This window comes from Balaenoptera acutorostrata, chromosome 3, assembly GCF_949987535.1.
Source record: "Balaenoptera acutorostrata chromosome 3, mBalAcu1.1, whole genome shotgun sequence".
In the NCBI taxonomy this organism is placed as follows: domain Eukaryota; kingdom Metazoa; phylum Chordata; class Mammalia; order Artiodactyla; family Balaenopteridae; genus Balaenoptera; species Balaenoptera acutorostrata.
In genome coordinates, this window is record NC_080066.1 from 106,174,940 (window position 1) to 106,190,745 (window position 15,806).

The 15,806-nt window shown below is 44.3% G+C and overlaps 1 protein-coding gene across 1 annotated transcript in view; it reads right to left on the reverse strand.

Annotated features, from left to right (window-relative positions):
• The window catches only part of SLC7A8 (solute carrier family 7 member 8), a 57,727-nt gene that overhangs the window by 34,612 nt on the left and 7,309 nt on the right, over window positions 1-15,806 (reverse strand). Inside the window, exons 2-3 of the mRNA XM_007180564.3 lie at window positions 1,278-1,482; window positions 54-205 (exon numbers count right to left, since the gene is read on the reverse strand). Of these exons, the coding sequence (XP_007180626.2) occupies window positions 54-205; window positions 1,278-1,482 (357 nt within the window). The remainder of the gene's footprint in view (window positions 1-53; window positions 206-1,277; window positions 1,483-15,806) is intronic.

Genomic DNA, 15,806 nt, shown 5'->3' on the forward strand with positions numbered 1-15,806 from the left:
ACGAGGAAGGCTAGAAGGCGCCATCCTGAAAGCAAGGCCCAGATGGCACTTACATAAGCAGATGGCAGCCAGGAGGCGAAGGCCAGACTCTGGGGCGAAGCAGGTGGGGAAGAGCGGCTGCAGCACATAGTTGGAGAAGGTGAGGGCGATGACAGCCTGGTTGGTGGGGTAGATCACCAGCACAGCAATCCATAGCCTCAGGAACCTGGAGGGGGAATGGGACAGGACTTGAGCCAAGACACCAATAAAGACCCCCGCTCCCATTGCCTGGCAGGGCAGGGATTCAGAAGCCATCAGGGAAGCCCGGGCAAGTCACTGGGCAGTGTTAGGAGAGGCAGGTGGGCTAAAGGGGTGCGGTTCCTTTTTGTTTTCAGGGATGCTGAGGAACCCAGCCACCGCTCAGACGAGACACCTAGCCCTCTGCAATGACGGTAAATTGGTTTAACGATGTAAAGCTGTTTCAACTAGTACTGACACATGTCTTGGTGTCCTTTCTCTCTCCCTGCGCCTTTCATCATTTCATCATCTCTTCTCTACCACTCTGGCCCCCAGCATCCACTGGTGGAAAAGAAAATTTGCAACCCCAGAATCTTCACAGCCAGGGCATGCTAAAGGTGTGGCCACTTAAGCAAGTGCCAAGGGGAGGCATCGGCTGGGGGTTTGAAGGGGAAGTGTCCTCCACGCCCTTGGGCCCCTTGGTGAGGGTTGAGCTCTTCAGTAACAGGGCTGCGGGGGCTGAGGAAATTCAAGATCAGGGTCTGGAATCAGGGATACCGTTATCCTTGGTAACGTGAAAACTACCCTGTACCTTAGTGGTCACTCTCATTTGTCAGGATAAAAGGGCTTTGTTTTTGTGATGTGCTTTCCCCGCGCATCTCCAGTCAGAGTTGTCATTTAGTTCTACTTGTTCTCACTCATAGAATCTTGCCCAGTAAGGTCAACAGAGATTAAGGGAATTCCCTGGCGGTCCAGTGGTTAGGACTCCATGCTTTCACTGCCAAGGGCCCAGGTTCGATCCCTGGTCTGGGAACTAAGATCCCACAAGCTTCATGGAGCAGCAAAAAAAAAGAAAAACAGAAAACAAAAAACCCTAAACAGAGATTAAAACTACAGCCTGGTTCCTCTGCCACTCTCAGGGGCATCAAGGGGACACAGGCTGAACTGGCAACCATGACTTAGAAGCAAAAGAGGAATCCCAAGCTCTAGCGCTCTTCGGCATGCTGGAAAGCCTGGGCCTTGGCTTCCGGGACTGCTCGGTCCCCCACACATCCTCTTACCCAGCCAGGCCTCCGAAGATGTCCTTGACGTAGGAGTAGTCACCTCCAGATTTGGGGATGGTGACCCCGAGCTCAGCATAGCACAGGGCTCCCACAGCTGTGATGAGGCCCGTCAGGATCCACACGATGAGAGCGAGGCCCACAGAGCCGGCGTTCTCCAGCACACCTTTGGGTGAGACGAAGATTCCGGAGCCAATGATGTTCCCTGCAAGAGGCACCAAGGGTACCAGGGGAGACGGTACAGTCAGTACAGTTGGCAGGACCAGCACCTGCAGGGGCGCTCTCACCTTTGATCTGATGCAATGCCTTTGGGATGCGCTAATCCCCTCCAGGCAGGTATGTCTAGCAATGATTCTCCTTAGAAGTAGGAGAAAGAGGAGCAGACAATGGACACGTAGAGACCAGGAACTTGGTCGGGTACTTTACATGCGTCATTTAATCCTCCGGACAAGCCTACAGAGTCAGATACCATTTCTCCCATTTTACAGAGGAGGAAACTGAGTCTCGGAGATACCAAGTGCGTTGCCCAAGTCCACACAGTAGTAAGTGGTGGTGCAGATTGAACTGACTGGGCTGAACATAGTTCAGCCAAGGTGGTGACAGAGGCCTTACTTAAGGCTGGCTGGAAATGGAAGGGCTGGAAAAAATGGGCTGTTCTGAGACCGGCTGCCAGTAAGAAAGCTTTAAAAATGAGCTGAAAGGGGCTTCCCTGGTGGCGCAGTGGTTGGGAGTCTGCCTGCTAGTGCAGGGGACACGGGTTCGAGCCCTGGTCTGGGAAGATCCCACATGCCGCGGAGCGGCTGGGCCCGTGAGCCACAATTGCTGAGCCTGCGCATCTGGAGCCTGTGCCCCGCGACGGGAGGGGCCGCGATAGAGAAAGGCCCGCGCACCGCGATGAAGAGCGGTCCCCGCACCGCGATGAAGAGTGGCCCCCGCTTGCCGCAACTGGAGAAAGCCCTCGCACGAACCGAGGACCCAACACAGCCAAAAATAAATAAATAAATAAATAAAATCAAGTAAAACTTTAAAAAAAAAAAAAAAAAATGAGCTGAAGGGTAATGCCTTTGGACAGATTGTGGTCACACCCTGTGCCTGGGGGTCTTCAAGACCCACGAGTATGGACAGCACCCCTGGAGGCTGGCCTCTACCCCAGACACACGGCCCCACCCTTGGTGCGGAGCATGAAATAGCCCTATAAGAACAGCCCTGGTAGTTTGGAAGTGGTTTGTCGGGGTGTAATATGTGCAAAGCCTCAGCACTATATTCTTCCAAAGGTCGCTCCCCTCCATTGTCTCATGTGCCCCTCACAACCACCTCATGGAATCAGGAGGAGGAGGAAGTACAGGCGTTTCTCTCTATTTTACAAACACAGAGACTAAGACACAGAGGGGTTCAGTGGCTTTCTCCAAATTCCACAGCTACTGGTAGGTAAAACTGGATCTAGAAGTCGGTCTCCTGCTGCTTAATCCAAGGGCTCTTTCCACTAATCCACTTCTGTTCTGTGTGCAAGGGGATGGTGTGCTCCTGAGAGGTGAGGCTAGCCCCAGGGACTGAATGTTGGCTACTAGGATGTGTGTGTCGGGCGGGGGAGGAGCAGGAGTGTGGAGGCAGCTCCTGACATGTTCCTTTCTAAGCTTTCCTTTGTCCACTTCTTATGAGTCCAGGGATCAGGGTCTGCGGGATAGGTGCTTTGAAAGCTCCCTCTTCGTGCCACACCCCGACAAACTAATGAGGGCCTGAGGGAAGAAGCAGAGACTAAATAGATCCAGGTCAAAATACAGAGCTGGCGGCCAGCTGAGGCCAGCTGGATTTGACAGTGTTCTGAGGACACCTCAAATTCCCACCATCTCTCTTTAGTGGTTTGGGGACCTCCCTGGCAGTCCAGTGGTTAGGACTCTGAGCTTCCACTGCAGGGGGCTCGGGTTCGATCCCTGGTCAGGGAACTAAGATCCTGCATGCTGCACAGCATGGCCAAAAAAAAGAATGCCCTCTCTCCAGTGGTTTGGAACAAGTTCTGGGCTGAGTAAGATGCAGAGTATACGATTTTATGCTCGAATTTCAAAAACTGACTTTCGGATCTCAACTACAACTCAACCTCAATCCAGTCCTGAAACTTTCACTTCTAAACCAAAATTCAGTCAAAGGGGAAGAGAAGAGAATATTCACATCCTAAAAGCAGTAATATTTCATTCTTTCGGGACATAGAATATGCTGCTCCTTTTCAAACTAAAAAATTGCTGCGTGAGATGAGTAATGAGAGAGGGGAGGGCCCGGGAGGAGCATAAGAACAGCCAAGCGGTGAGACTGAAATACGAAATCGGAGGGCCTGGGGCCACAGCTAGATTCTGATGGGAAGGAGGCACATTTATGTCTCAAACAGGCCTTCTTTCCCCTAGTGCTAACTCTATCCCAACAGAACAGGGCTGCATATAGAAGTGAAGCTAAAAGAAACAATCCCTCATGTTCAAGTTTGTGATCTAAACATCAGGCAAAGAGAGATAGAAAAATGAGATCCCAGGTGCCACCAGTTCTTAAAGACTTTTCCTTTTTTGGTATTTTTATTTAAAGTCCTAGGCTTGGAATGAGAGGACACCTTTCAGCCCTCCTCTGTCCTCAACCTGTCCCCATGTGTGCTGTGCATGGATGTTGGGTCAGTGGAGACTAAAAGGGCCTCCTGGTAGCATCCCAGGACTCAGGACACAGTCACCCTGTCAAATGACCCTTCACCTGCCACACTAAACGTGAGATGGGAGTGCTGATAGTGCTGAAAGGTAATAGTAAACTCCTTGCCTGGCAGGAATTTATCAGAAGAGTCATCTGTAGGGCATTTTAAAGCCAGCCAAGAAGAGAGCAATAGAAGATTATAAAACTAGCTCGAGGGGTTAGAAAAAGAATCAATACGGGAGAAAAACAAGGTTTGACTTTGGTCTTTAAGGTGCCGAAAGGGTGGTGGGGAGATAGCTAGGAACTTCTCAGAACCAGGAATGGCTGCTGCCACAGGGAAAAGGGCGGTGGATGTTACTGAAAAGATTCCATCTTCTCAGGAATGAGGAGTGTCAAAGTTCCACTAAGGTTCTTAGAAAACACCGCAGTGGAGATGAGTGAGCACTTCGGTTCTCCAGCTTTCATTCTGACATTTCCACAGTATGTGCCCCTCCCCATCACCCCACGTGGAGGGTGGGAGGTGCAAGACCAACAGCCCTTTTCGAGGGTCTGACTACTTCCTGTCTCCACTGGTTCTTGGATAACGTGTCCTTCCATGGAGCTGCCATAGTAGATGGTGAGGGTTGGCATTGGGACAAGAGTTCTCGTTTTATAAAACTTGAGCTCTCCCCATCAACAATCTTAATTTTGACCAATTAAAATGACAAAGATAAAAGTGGAAAAAAAATTGAATTATGCTAACCAAAACTGAGGGCTACAGGATGGGAAGGAGAGGAATGCCTTGCCCTGATTCTAGGAAGCCGCTACCTAGAAAACCAGAATCAGATGTCTCCTCCCCCTTAGCGGCCTCTAGAACTTCTACAGGGGGAGGAATGTCACTCAGAGCACAGCTATGTATTGGAACCCAAAGAACATTCACATTACATTTACTTAAGAGTGATGCTGGGACTTCCCTGGTGGTGCAGTGGTTAAGAACCCTCCTGCCAATGCAGGGGACATGGGATCAAGCACTGGTCTGGGAAGATCCCACATGCCGCGGAGCAACTAAGCTCATGTGCCACAACTACTGAGCGCCCATGCCACAACTACTGAAGCCCATGCACCGAGAGCCCATGCTCCGCAATAAGAGAAGCTACCGCAGTGAGAAGCCCGTGCACCACAACGAAGAGTAGCCCCCGCTCGCCTCAACTAGAGAAAGCCCATGTGCAGCAATGAAGAGCCAACACAGCCAAAAATAAGTAAATAAATAAACAAATTAGACTACAATTCTGCAGCCTGTGGAAGGAAAACCACATTCACAGAAAGACAGACAAAATGAAAAGGCAGAGGACTTTGTACCAGATGAAGGAACAAGATAAAACCCCAGAAAAACAACTAAATGAAGTGGAGATAGGCAACCTTCCCGAAAAAGAATTCAGAATAATGATAGTGAAGATGATCCAGGACCTCGGAAAAAGAACACAGGCAAAGATCGAGAAGACGCAAGATATGTTTAACAAAGACCTAGAAGAATTAAAGAACAAACACCTAGAAGAATTAAAGAACAAACAAACAGAGATGAACAATACAATAACTGAAATGAAAACTACACTAGAAGGAATCAATAGCAGAATAACTGAGGCAGAAGAACGGATAAGTGACCTGGAAGACAGAATGGTGGAATTCACTGCCGTGGAACAGAATAAAGAAAAAAGAATGAAAAGAAATGAAGACAGCCTAAGAGACCTCTGGGACAACATTAAATGCAACAACATTCGCATTATAGGGGTCCCAGAAGGAGAAGAGAGAGAGAAAGGACCCAAGAAAATATTTGAAGAGATTATAGTCAAAAACTTCCCTAATATGGGAAGGGAAATAGCCACCCAAGTCCAGGAAGTGCAGAGAATCCCATACAGGATAAACCCAAGGAGAAACACACCGAGACACATAGTAATCAAATTGACAAAAATTAAAGACAAAGAAAAATTACTGAAAGCAACAAGGGAAAAACGACAAATAACATACAAGGGAACTCCCATAAGGTTAACAGCTGATTTCTCAGCAGAAACTCTGCAAGCCAGAAGGGAGTGGCATGATATACTTAAAGTGATGAAAGGGAAGAACCTACAACCAAGATTACTCTACCCGGCAAGGATCTCTTTCAGATTTGATGGAGAAATCAAAAGCTTTACAGACAAGCAAAAGCTAAGAGAATTCATCACTGCCAAACCAGCTCTATAACAAATGCTAAAGGAACTTCTCTAAGTGGGAAACACAAGTGAAGAAAAGGACCTACAAAAACAAACCCATAACAATTAAGAAAATGGTAATAGGAACATACATATTGTTAATTACCTTAAACATGAATGGATTAAATGCTCCAACCAAAAGACACAGGCTTGCTGAATGGATACAGAAACAAGACCCATATATATGCTGTCTACAAGAGACCCACTTCAGACCTAGGGACACATACAGACTGAAAGTGAGGGGATGGAAAAAGATACTCCATGCAAATGGAAGTCAAAAGAAAGCTGGAGTAGCAATACTCATATCAGATAAAATAGACTTTAAAATAAAGAATGTTACAAGAGACAGGGAAGGACACTACATAATGATTAAGGGATCAATCCAAGAAGAAGATATAACAATTATAAATATATATGCACCCAACATAGGAGCACCTCAATACATAAGGCAACTGCTAACAGCTATAAAAGAGGAAATCGACATGAACACAGTAATAGTGGGAGACTTTAACACCTCACTTACACCAATGGACAGATCATCCATACAGAAAATTAATAAGGAAACACAAGCTTTAAATGACACAATAGACCAAATAGATTTAATTGATATTTATAGGACATTCCATCCAAAAACAGCAGATTACACTTTCTTCTCAAGTGCACATGAAACATTCTCCAGGATAGATCATATCTTGGGTCACAAATCAAGCCTCGGTAAATTTAAGAAAACTGAAATCATATCAAGCATCTTTCCTGACCACAACGCTATGAGATTAGAAATCAATTACAGGGAAAAAAATGTAAAAAACACAAACACATGGAGGCTAAATAATATGTTACTAAATAACCAAGAGATCACTGAAGAAATCAAAGAGGAAATCAAAAAATACCTAGAGACAAATTACAATGAAAACATGATGATCCAAAACCTATGGGATGCAGCAAAAGCAGTTCTAAGAGGGAAGTTTATAGCGATACAAGCCTACCTCAAGAAACAAGAAAAATCTCAGATAAACAATCTAACCTTACACCTAAAGGAACTAGAGAAAGAAGAACAAACAAAACCCAAAGTTAGTAGAAGGAAAGAAATCATACAGATCAGAGCAGAAATAAATGAAACAAAGAAAACAATAGCAAAGATCAATAAAACTAAAAGCTGGTTCTTTGAGAAGATAAATAAAATTGATAAACCTTTAGCCAGACTCATCAAGAAAAAGAGGGAGAGGACACAAATCAATAAAATTAGAAATGAAAAAGGAGAAGTTACAACAGACACCGCAGAAATACAAAGCATCCTAAGAGACTACTACCAGCAACCCTATGCCAATAAAGTGGACAACCTGGGAGAAATGGACAAATTCTTAGAAAGGTATAACCTTCCAAGACTGAACCAGGAAGAAATAGAAAATATGAACAGACCAATCACAAGTAATGAAATTGAAACTGTGATTAAAAATCTTCCAACAAACAAAAGTCCAGGAACAGATGGCTTCACAGGGGAATTCTCTCAAACATTTAGAGAAGAGCTAACACCCATCCTTCTCAAACTCTTCCAAAAAATTGCAGAGGGGACTTCCCTGGTGGCACAGTGGTTAAAAATCTGCCTGCCAATGCAGGGGACACTGGTTCGAGCCTTGGTCCAGGAAGATCCCACATGCCACGGAGCAACTAAGCCCGTGTGCCACAACTACCAAGCATGCGCTCTAGAGCCCATGAGCCACAAGTACTGAAGCCCACGTGCCTAGAGCCTGTGCGCTGCAACAAGAGAAGCCACCGCAATGAAAAGCCCATGCACCACAACGAAGAATAGCCCCTGCTCACTGCAACTAGAGAAAGCATGCACATAGCAATGAAGACCCAATGCAGCCAAATTAAAAAAAAAAAAAATGCAGAGGAAGGAACACTCCCAAACTCATTCTATGAGGCCACCATCACCCTGATACCAAAACCAGACAAAGATACTACAAAAAAAGAAAATTACAGACCCATATCACTGATGAATATCGATGCAAAAATCCTCAACAAAATACTAGCAAACAGAATCCAACAACACATTAAAAGGATCATACACCATGATCAAGTGGGATTTATCCAAGGATGCAAGGATTCTTCAATATACGCAAATCAATCAATGTGATACACCATATTAACAAACTGAAGAATAAAAACCATATGATCATCTCAATAGATGCAGAAAAAGCGTTTGACAAAATTCAACACTCATTTATGACAAAAGCTCTCCAGAAAGTGGGCATAGAGGGAACCTACCTCAACATAATAAAGGCCATATATGACAAACCCACAGCAAACATTGTTCTCAATGGTGAAAAACTGAAAGCATTTCCTCTAACATCAGGAACAAGACAAGGATGTCCACTCTCATGAGTATTATTCAACACAGTTTTCGAAGTCCTAGCCATGGCAATCAGAGAAGAAAAAGAAATAAAAGGAATACAAATTGGAAAAGAAGAAGTAAAACTGTCACTGTTTGCAGATGACATGATACTACACATAGAGAATCCTAAAGATGCCACCAGAAAACTACCAGAGCTGATCAATGAATTTGGTAAAGTTGCAGGATACAAAACTAATGCACAGAAATCTCTTGCATTCCTATACACTAACAACAAAAGATCAGAAAGAGAAATTAAGGAAACAATCCCATTCACCATTGCAACAAAAAGAATAAAATACCTAGGAATAAACCTACCTAAGGAGGTAAAAGACCTGTACTCAGAAAACTATAAGACACTGATGAAAGAAATCAAAGATGACACAAACAGATGGAGAGATATACCATGTTCTTGGACTGGAAGAATCAATATTGTGAAAATGACTATACTACCCACAGCAATCTACAGATTCAATGCAATCCCTATCAAATTACCAGTGGCATTTTTTACAGAACTAGAACAAAAAATCTTAAAATTTGTATGGAGACACAAAAGACCCCAAATAGCCAAAGCAGTCTTGAGGGGAAAAAACGGAGCTGGAGGAACCAGACTCCCTGACTTCGGACTATACTACAAAGCTACAGTAATCAAGACAATATGGTACTGGCACAAAAACAGAAATATAGATCAGTGGAACAGGATAGAAAGCCCAGAAATAAACCCACGCACCTATGGTCAACTAACCTATAAGAAAGGAGGCAAGGATATACAATGGAGACAAGACAGTGTCTTCAATAAGTGGTGCTGGGAAAACTGGACAGCTACATGTAAAAGAATGAAATTAGAACACTCCCTAACACCATACACAAAAATAAACTCAAAATGGATTAGAGACCTAAATGTAAGACCAGACACTATAAAACTCTTAGAGGAAAACATAGGAAGAACACTCTTTGACATAAATCACAGCAAGATTTTTTTGATCCACCTCCTAGAGTAATGGAAATAAAAACAAAAATAAACAAATGGGACCTAATGAAACTTAAAAGCTTTTGCACAGCAAAGGAAACTACAAACAAGACAAAAAAGACAACCCTCAGAATGGGAGAAAATATTTGCAAACGAATCAATGGACAAAGGATTAATCTCCAAAATATATAAACAGTTCATGCAGCTCAATATCAAAAAAACAAACAACCCAATCCAAAAATGGGCAGAAGACCTAAATAGACATTTCTCCAAAGAAGACATACAGATGGCCAAGAAGCACACGAAAAGCTGCTCAACATCACTAATGATTAGAGAAATGCAAATCAAAACTACAATGAGGTATCACCTCACACCAGTTAGAATGGGCATCATCAGAAAATCTACAAACAACAAATGCTGAAGAGGGTGTGGAGAAAAGGGAACCCTCCTGCACTGTTGGTGGGAATGTAAACTGATACAGCCACTATGGAGAACAGTATGGAGGTTCCTTAAAAAACTAAAAATAGAATTACCATATGACCCAGCAATCCCACTACTGGGCATATACCCAGAGAAAACCATAATTCAAAAAGACACATGCACCCCAATGTTCACTGCAGCACTATTTACAATAGCCAGGTCATGGAAGCAACCTAAATGCCCATCGACAGACGAATGGATAAAGAAGATGTGGTATATATATACAATGGAATATTAGCCATAAAAAGGAACAAAATTGGGTCATTTGTTGAGACGTGGATGGATCTAGAGACTGTCATATAGAGTGAAGTAAGTCAGAAAGAGAAAAACAAATATCGTATATTAATGCATATATGTGGAACCTAGAAAAATGGTACAGATGAACTGGTTTGCAGGGCAGAAATAGAGACACAGATGTAGAGAACAAACATATGGACACCAAGAGGGGAAAGTTGCAGGGGGTTGGGGGGTGGGTGGAGTGGTGGTATGAATTGGGAGATTGGGGTTGACATATATACACTAATATGTATCAAATAGATAACTAATAAGAACCTGCTGTATAAAAAATAAATTAAATTAAATTAATAAAAAAATAAATGAAAATAAATTTTTAAAAAGTGATGCCTATTATATACAATCTTTAGTGTAATTATTTGATTAATATATATCTCCCCCACTAAGACTGCAAGCTCTGTGAAAGCAGAAACTGTATTGCTTACCTGTGAGATGTCACATAGTAAACACTCTATACATATTTACTGAATAAATGATGTCTGATGTCAATCTAGAACTGATCTCCACAGAGCAATTTAATATACCTGTTTATCTGGAGCCTCCAAAAGCTTTGAAATATGTCAAGTGTGTACTGTAGGGAAATGAGTAAAGCAACCCACTCATTTCACTGCTGAGTAGACTGGCTACTATTACCATCTCCAATTTATGGGGAAAGAAAGTGGGGCAACTATTATTCTCATTTTTCCAAATGGAGAAAATGAGGGAGGTATTATTATCCCTATTTTACAGATGAAGAAACTGAGACCCAGAGAGGTAGTTATTTGCCTAAATCACAGGGTAAGTTAGTAGTAACTGGATTAGAACCTAAATCTTCTGTCACAGCCTTAAGCTTTTCCCTGAAAATTGTCAATTTTACATGCTCCACCCTATAGGCAATGAGAATGGTTCACAGAAGATGCTTATTATTTTTTTTTTTTTTTAAATTTTATTTATTTATTTATTTATTTATTTATTTTTGGCTGTGCTGGGTCTTCGGTTCGTGCGAGGGCTTTCTCTAGTTGCGGCAAGTGGGGGCCACTCTTCATCGCGGTGCGGGGACCGCTCTTCATCGCGGTGCGCGGGCCTTTCACTATCGCGGCCCCTCCCGTTGCGGGGCACAGGCTCCAGACGCGCAGGCTCAGCAGCTGTGGCTCACGGGCCCAGCTGCTCCGTGGCATGTGGGATCTTCCCAGACCAGGGCTCGAACCCGTGTCTCCTGCATTAGCAGGCAGATTCTCAACCACTGCGCCACCAGGGAAGCCCGAAGATGCTTATTAAAGAACTGGAACACAGATCTGATTCTTTCCTTCTATTGCAATACCACGTTCAATGATGATTTATAAAATGTTCATGTCCATTACCTTACTTGATTCTCACAGCTACTTTCTTGGGTGCACAGGGCAGGCACTATCATCCCTATTTACCTTTGCAAAGACTGAGGTTCAGAGAGGCGAAGAGCCTTGATCAAAGTCACATACTGCATAGGTAGCAAGGCCTGGACGAGAGGCATGACCCTGGACTACTGGCCCAAGGGTTCCTCCTACTCCAAGCTGCCTCTCCTCTACAAATCACTCAACACACACCTTAACTGCAGGGCTTTTAAACTTTACACTGTCCAAATGAGGGTTATCTGGAGTGGCTTTGAAAGAGGAAAACTGGGGGTTTCCCTGGTGGCGCAGTGGTTAAGAATCCGCCTGCCAATGCAGAGGACACAGGTTCGAGCCCTGGTCTGGAAAGCTCCCACGTGCTGCGGAGCAACTAAGCCCGCGTACCCCAACTACTGAAGCCCGCGCGCCTAGAGCCCACGCTCTGCAACAAGAGAAGCCACCGCAATGAGAAGCACACGCACCGCAAAGAAGAGTAGCTCTCGCTCGCTGCAACTAGGGAAAGCCCACGTGCAGCAATGCAGCAACGAAGACCCAACACAGCCAGAAATAAATAAATAAAATAAATAAATTTATTTAAAAAAAAAAGAAAAAGGAGAACTGGGAAAGGGCTTTTCTACCTTGGCTATGAACTTTTCTTGATGAGAGGTTGGAAGAAAGTTGATTATGGCGGGGATTTTTTTTCTCCATTGTTTTCCTCTTAGACTCATCATCTACAAAGCCATTCAAGAATGAGATGCCCAACTGTCTGGTAGAGCCAAGGTACTGGAGGTCAGGGTTTCAATCCTCTCTTTCATCCACCCCAATTGGGAAAATAACCATCCCATCACATAGATCTCCTTTAGTGAAAAATCAGTCCTAGAATGACTAGACAATGAGGTCCAGCTTGGCTTAGTTCTGGCAAAGAAAAGCCAAGTGAACCACTCCATTAAAAAGGGGCCAAGTTGTATTAGTGGGCAAGTTGTCACTAGAAAAACTGCTGGAATTGAGAAAATCCACATTTGCCATGAATAACTGCTGACTTCACCTGTGGGCAAATACCCATGTGATTCCTATTAAGGCCTTACTCACTTCCAGGCCTGTCCATGCTAGCAGGCTGTAGCCATCAAAGAATTTCCTAGGGCGTGGAATTACAGACTTCTAATGCCCAACAGACCCTCAAATCCAAAAGGCTTTGGCCTTCCCTACTGACTCATGCTCGTCTTGGAATCTAGCCAGAGCTTCTCCTGGCCCTTGGAGATTCTGTCCTTTTCTATGATGTCCAGAGAAAGCCAAGGTGAACCTTCTTTGTGCTTCTCCCACAAAGTGGCTGGGAGGGTCTCAGGATTTTTCAGGACTAGGGGAACAGCATGGAAGTAGGGTCAGCATATCGAGGCCAGGCTTTGATCCTCATGGCAGGCCTGGAATCTCACCATGCCTCTCACCCTGTGTCCACTTCCCATCAGGATTGTACAAACAGCTACCTCAGGGTGACGGCTGGTCAAGACTCCGACACACACCCTGTGGTGTTGCCATCTCCTGCCGAACAGAGATGTGGAAGGCGCTCTAGGACTCTGCTGGTTCGGATTCCATGCTAAAGAGTGAAATGGGCGCTAGACTTAGAGTCGGAGGAGCCATTGAGTTCTTGCTTTGCCACTCATAAGCCGTGTGACCTGAATTTTTCTGAGAGCCCCTACTTCATCTGTTAAATGGGAACACTTTCTCCTGCCTTGCCTACCTCACAGGGTTGCTGTGGGGATGAAAGGCGACCACACATGCGTGGAAACACTTTATAATCTGTTTAATGCCAGCAAATATAAGGAGCTACTAGGATGTATAGCAGTAGGGATAGAGATAATCCCTAGAAGACACGAATAATGGTCTTGCTTTGGAAGTTTGGCTCTGAAATAGCACTGCAGAGCCAGGACCATGAAGCATTGTCTGGGTACAATTTTTAGATGCCACAGGTGGGTGGCCAACAGGTAATTACATCTCAAGAAGTATTTATTGAGCACCCGCTCTGTACACGCTTGCTTTGAAAGGTAATTGGGAAGCACTTGTTCACACGTGGACTTTTAACATAATAGATGGAGTCAACCACCACCCACCAGCCACTGAAAGACAGGCATCCTGGCCTGAGGGGCTAAGAGTGCTAAGCCCTCAAAAATGACCATTAAGGATTCACATCGGGCTTCCAGCATCTCCCTGTCTGGTTGGGAAACCAGGCACCAGCAGTGAGAGGCTTTGTCTACCTCAGTGGTTCTCATCCAGCGGCAATTCTGCACCATCTCCCCACCCTCAGGGGACAATTGGTAGTGTCTGGAGACATTTTTGGCTGTCACAACTGGGGAGGGGGTGCTACTGGCATCTAATGGGTAGAGGCCAGAGATGCTGCATGGGACAGCCCCCCAAAACAACAAAGTATCTGGCCCAAAAGGTAATAGTGCCAAGGTTGAGATAAGCCTGTCATCACCTGGTTAATTCCTAAAGTCCTTTTCAAATCTGAACTTAGATGAGATTTGGGTGCTTGGTGTTTTGTTTGTTTTTTGCTAAGTGCAAAATTTATTGTTTATGAGAATAACTCATTTTTAAGCTAAAAAAATTTTTTTTCAACACACAACATTATATTTACCACCTTAACCATTTTTAAGTGTACGGTATTGTTAAGCATATTCAGGGACTTCCCTGGCGGTCCAGTGTTTAAGAGTCCACGCTTCCACTGCAGAGGGCGCAGGTTCGATCCCTGGTCGGGGAACTAAGATCCCGAATGCGGCCAAAAAAATAAAGCATATTCACGTTGCTGGCAGACAGATCTCTAATGGATGATCTGGCTTAGACTGCTATTTTTCAACGAATACTTTCTAAGCACTTACCCTGTGACAGGCTGAATACATGGGGATGTGAAAATGAGAAAGACTCAGTCCCTGCCCTCAGGGAATCGTGCGGAGAAGTGAACATGATGCAGGTGGACACAGAACTGACACCACCAGGGAGAGCAGAAGTTGCATGAGCGCAATCATGACTCATGACAAGATGTTAGGGATGGAAAAGGTCACTGGAGGAGGCTGTTCAAAAAAAGCTTCCTGGAACAGGGGAAGCACAAGAAGCTGATGAGTAAGTAGACTCAAGTCAACAGAGAGAAAAGGAAAAGCACTGGCTGCTTGATAAACAGGTCAGACTTGGGCTGAATTGGCCAGTTCTTCCCCTCACCCAATCAACCTAATCTAATCTACGTTTCTAAACCAGAATTAGTGAGTGTGGAGGTGGGGTGGGAGTGGGGACTGGGGGAAGTGGGGGTGGTGGACGATGAGCTTAAGGAGAGAATGAAACTAATATTTACTGAAAATATACCATAGGATACCAGCCTTATTTTAATACTCCACAAGAAATTTCTATTTTACTGATAATTAACTTGTTCCAGGTTACCACGCTTGTAAATAGGGAAGTAGTTTAAAAATCCAGGACTATCTCCAAAGCTCTTCCTGTTTTGTGATATCATCAATGATTCCTCCCTTTCCACAACATGCTGATACAAATCATGGAAAAATTCATTCTATGCTTCCTACTTCCAGCATCAGGGCCCACTTAACAAATGTCTCCTTATCCCTAAGGCAACCTGACCTGGCTGTATCAGCTGCTGAGTAAACATAACACCCTATGCAGAATCGTACTCTAAAGGGGCAGCTAAAGCATTACGCATCTCACAGATGTACAAACAGACACCTTGAAAATCTATATATAGTGAGAAAAGTACACTAACAATTCTGCAGCAATGGAACACACTCTGGGTAATCGGCCTTCACAATATGCTGCTCAGTGTGAGGTTGCCCAGAACATCTTAAGGCATAATGTGAAACTCTCTCCCCAGGAGTGACGTCACTGGTAATGCTGAAGATATTTACAGCAGGGAGCAAACCAATGGGAAGACTCATGACCATGTCGAACGATGAGGGATGAGATGCAATCGATAAAGCTTTTCAGCTCAGACTTCATTCATTCTATAAATAAAACAGCTTAAAATAGACTTGAGAGATAATTTGGCTTCTCAGAAATAAAATTTACCAGTGCTTAGCACAGGGCCTAGCACATAATGCTGAATGAGTGTTTGCAAAATGTTAAAATATGGGCCGATCCGAATCCTATGACCAGCAGCCCCTA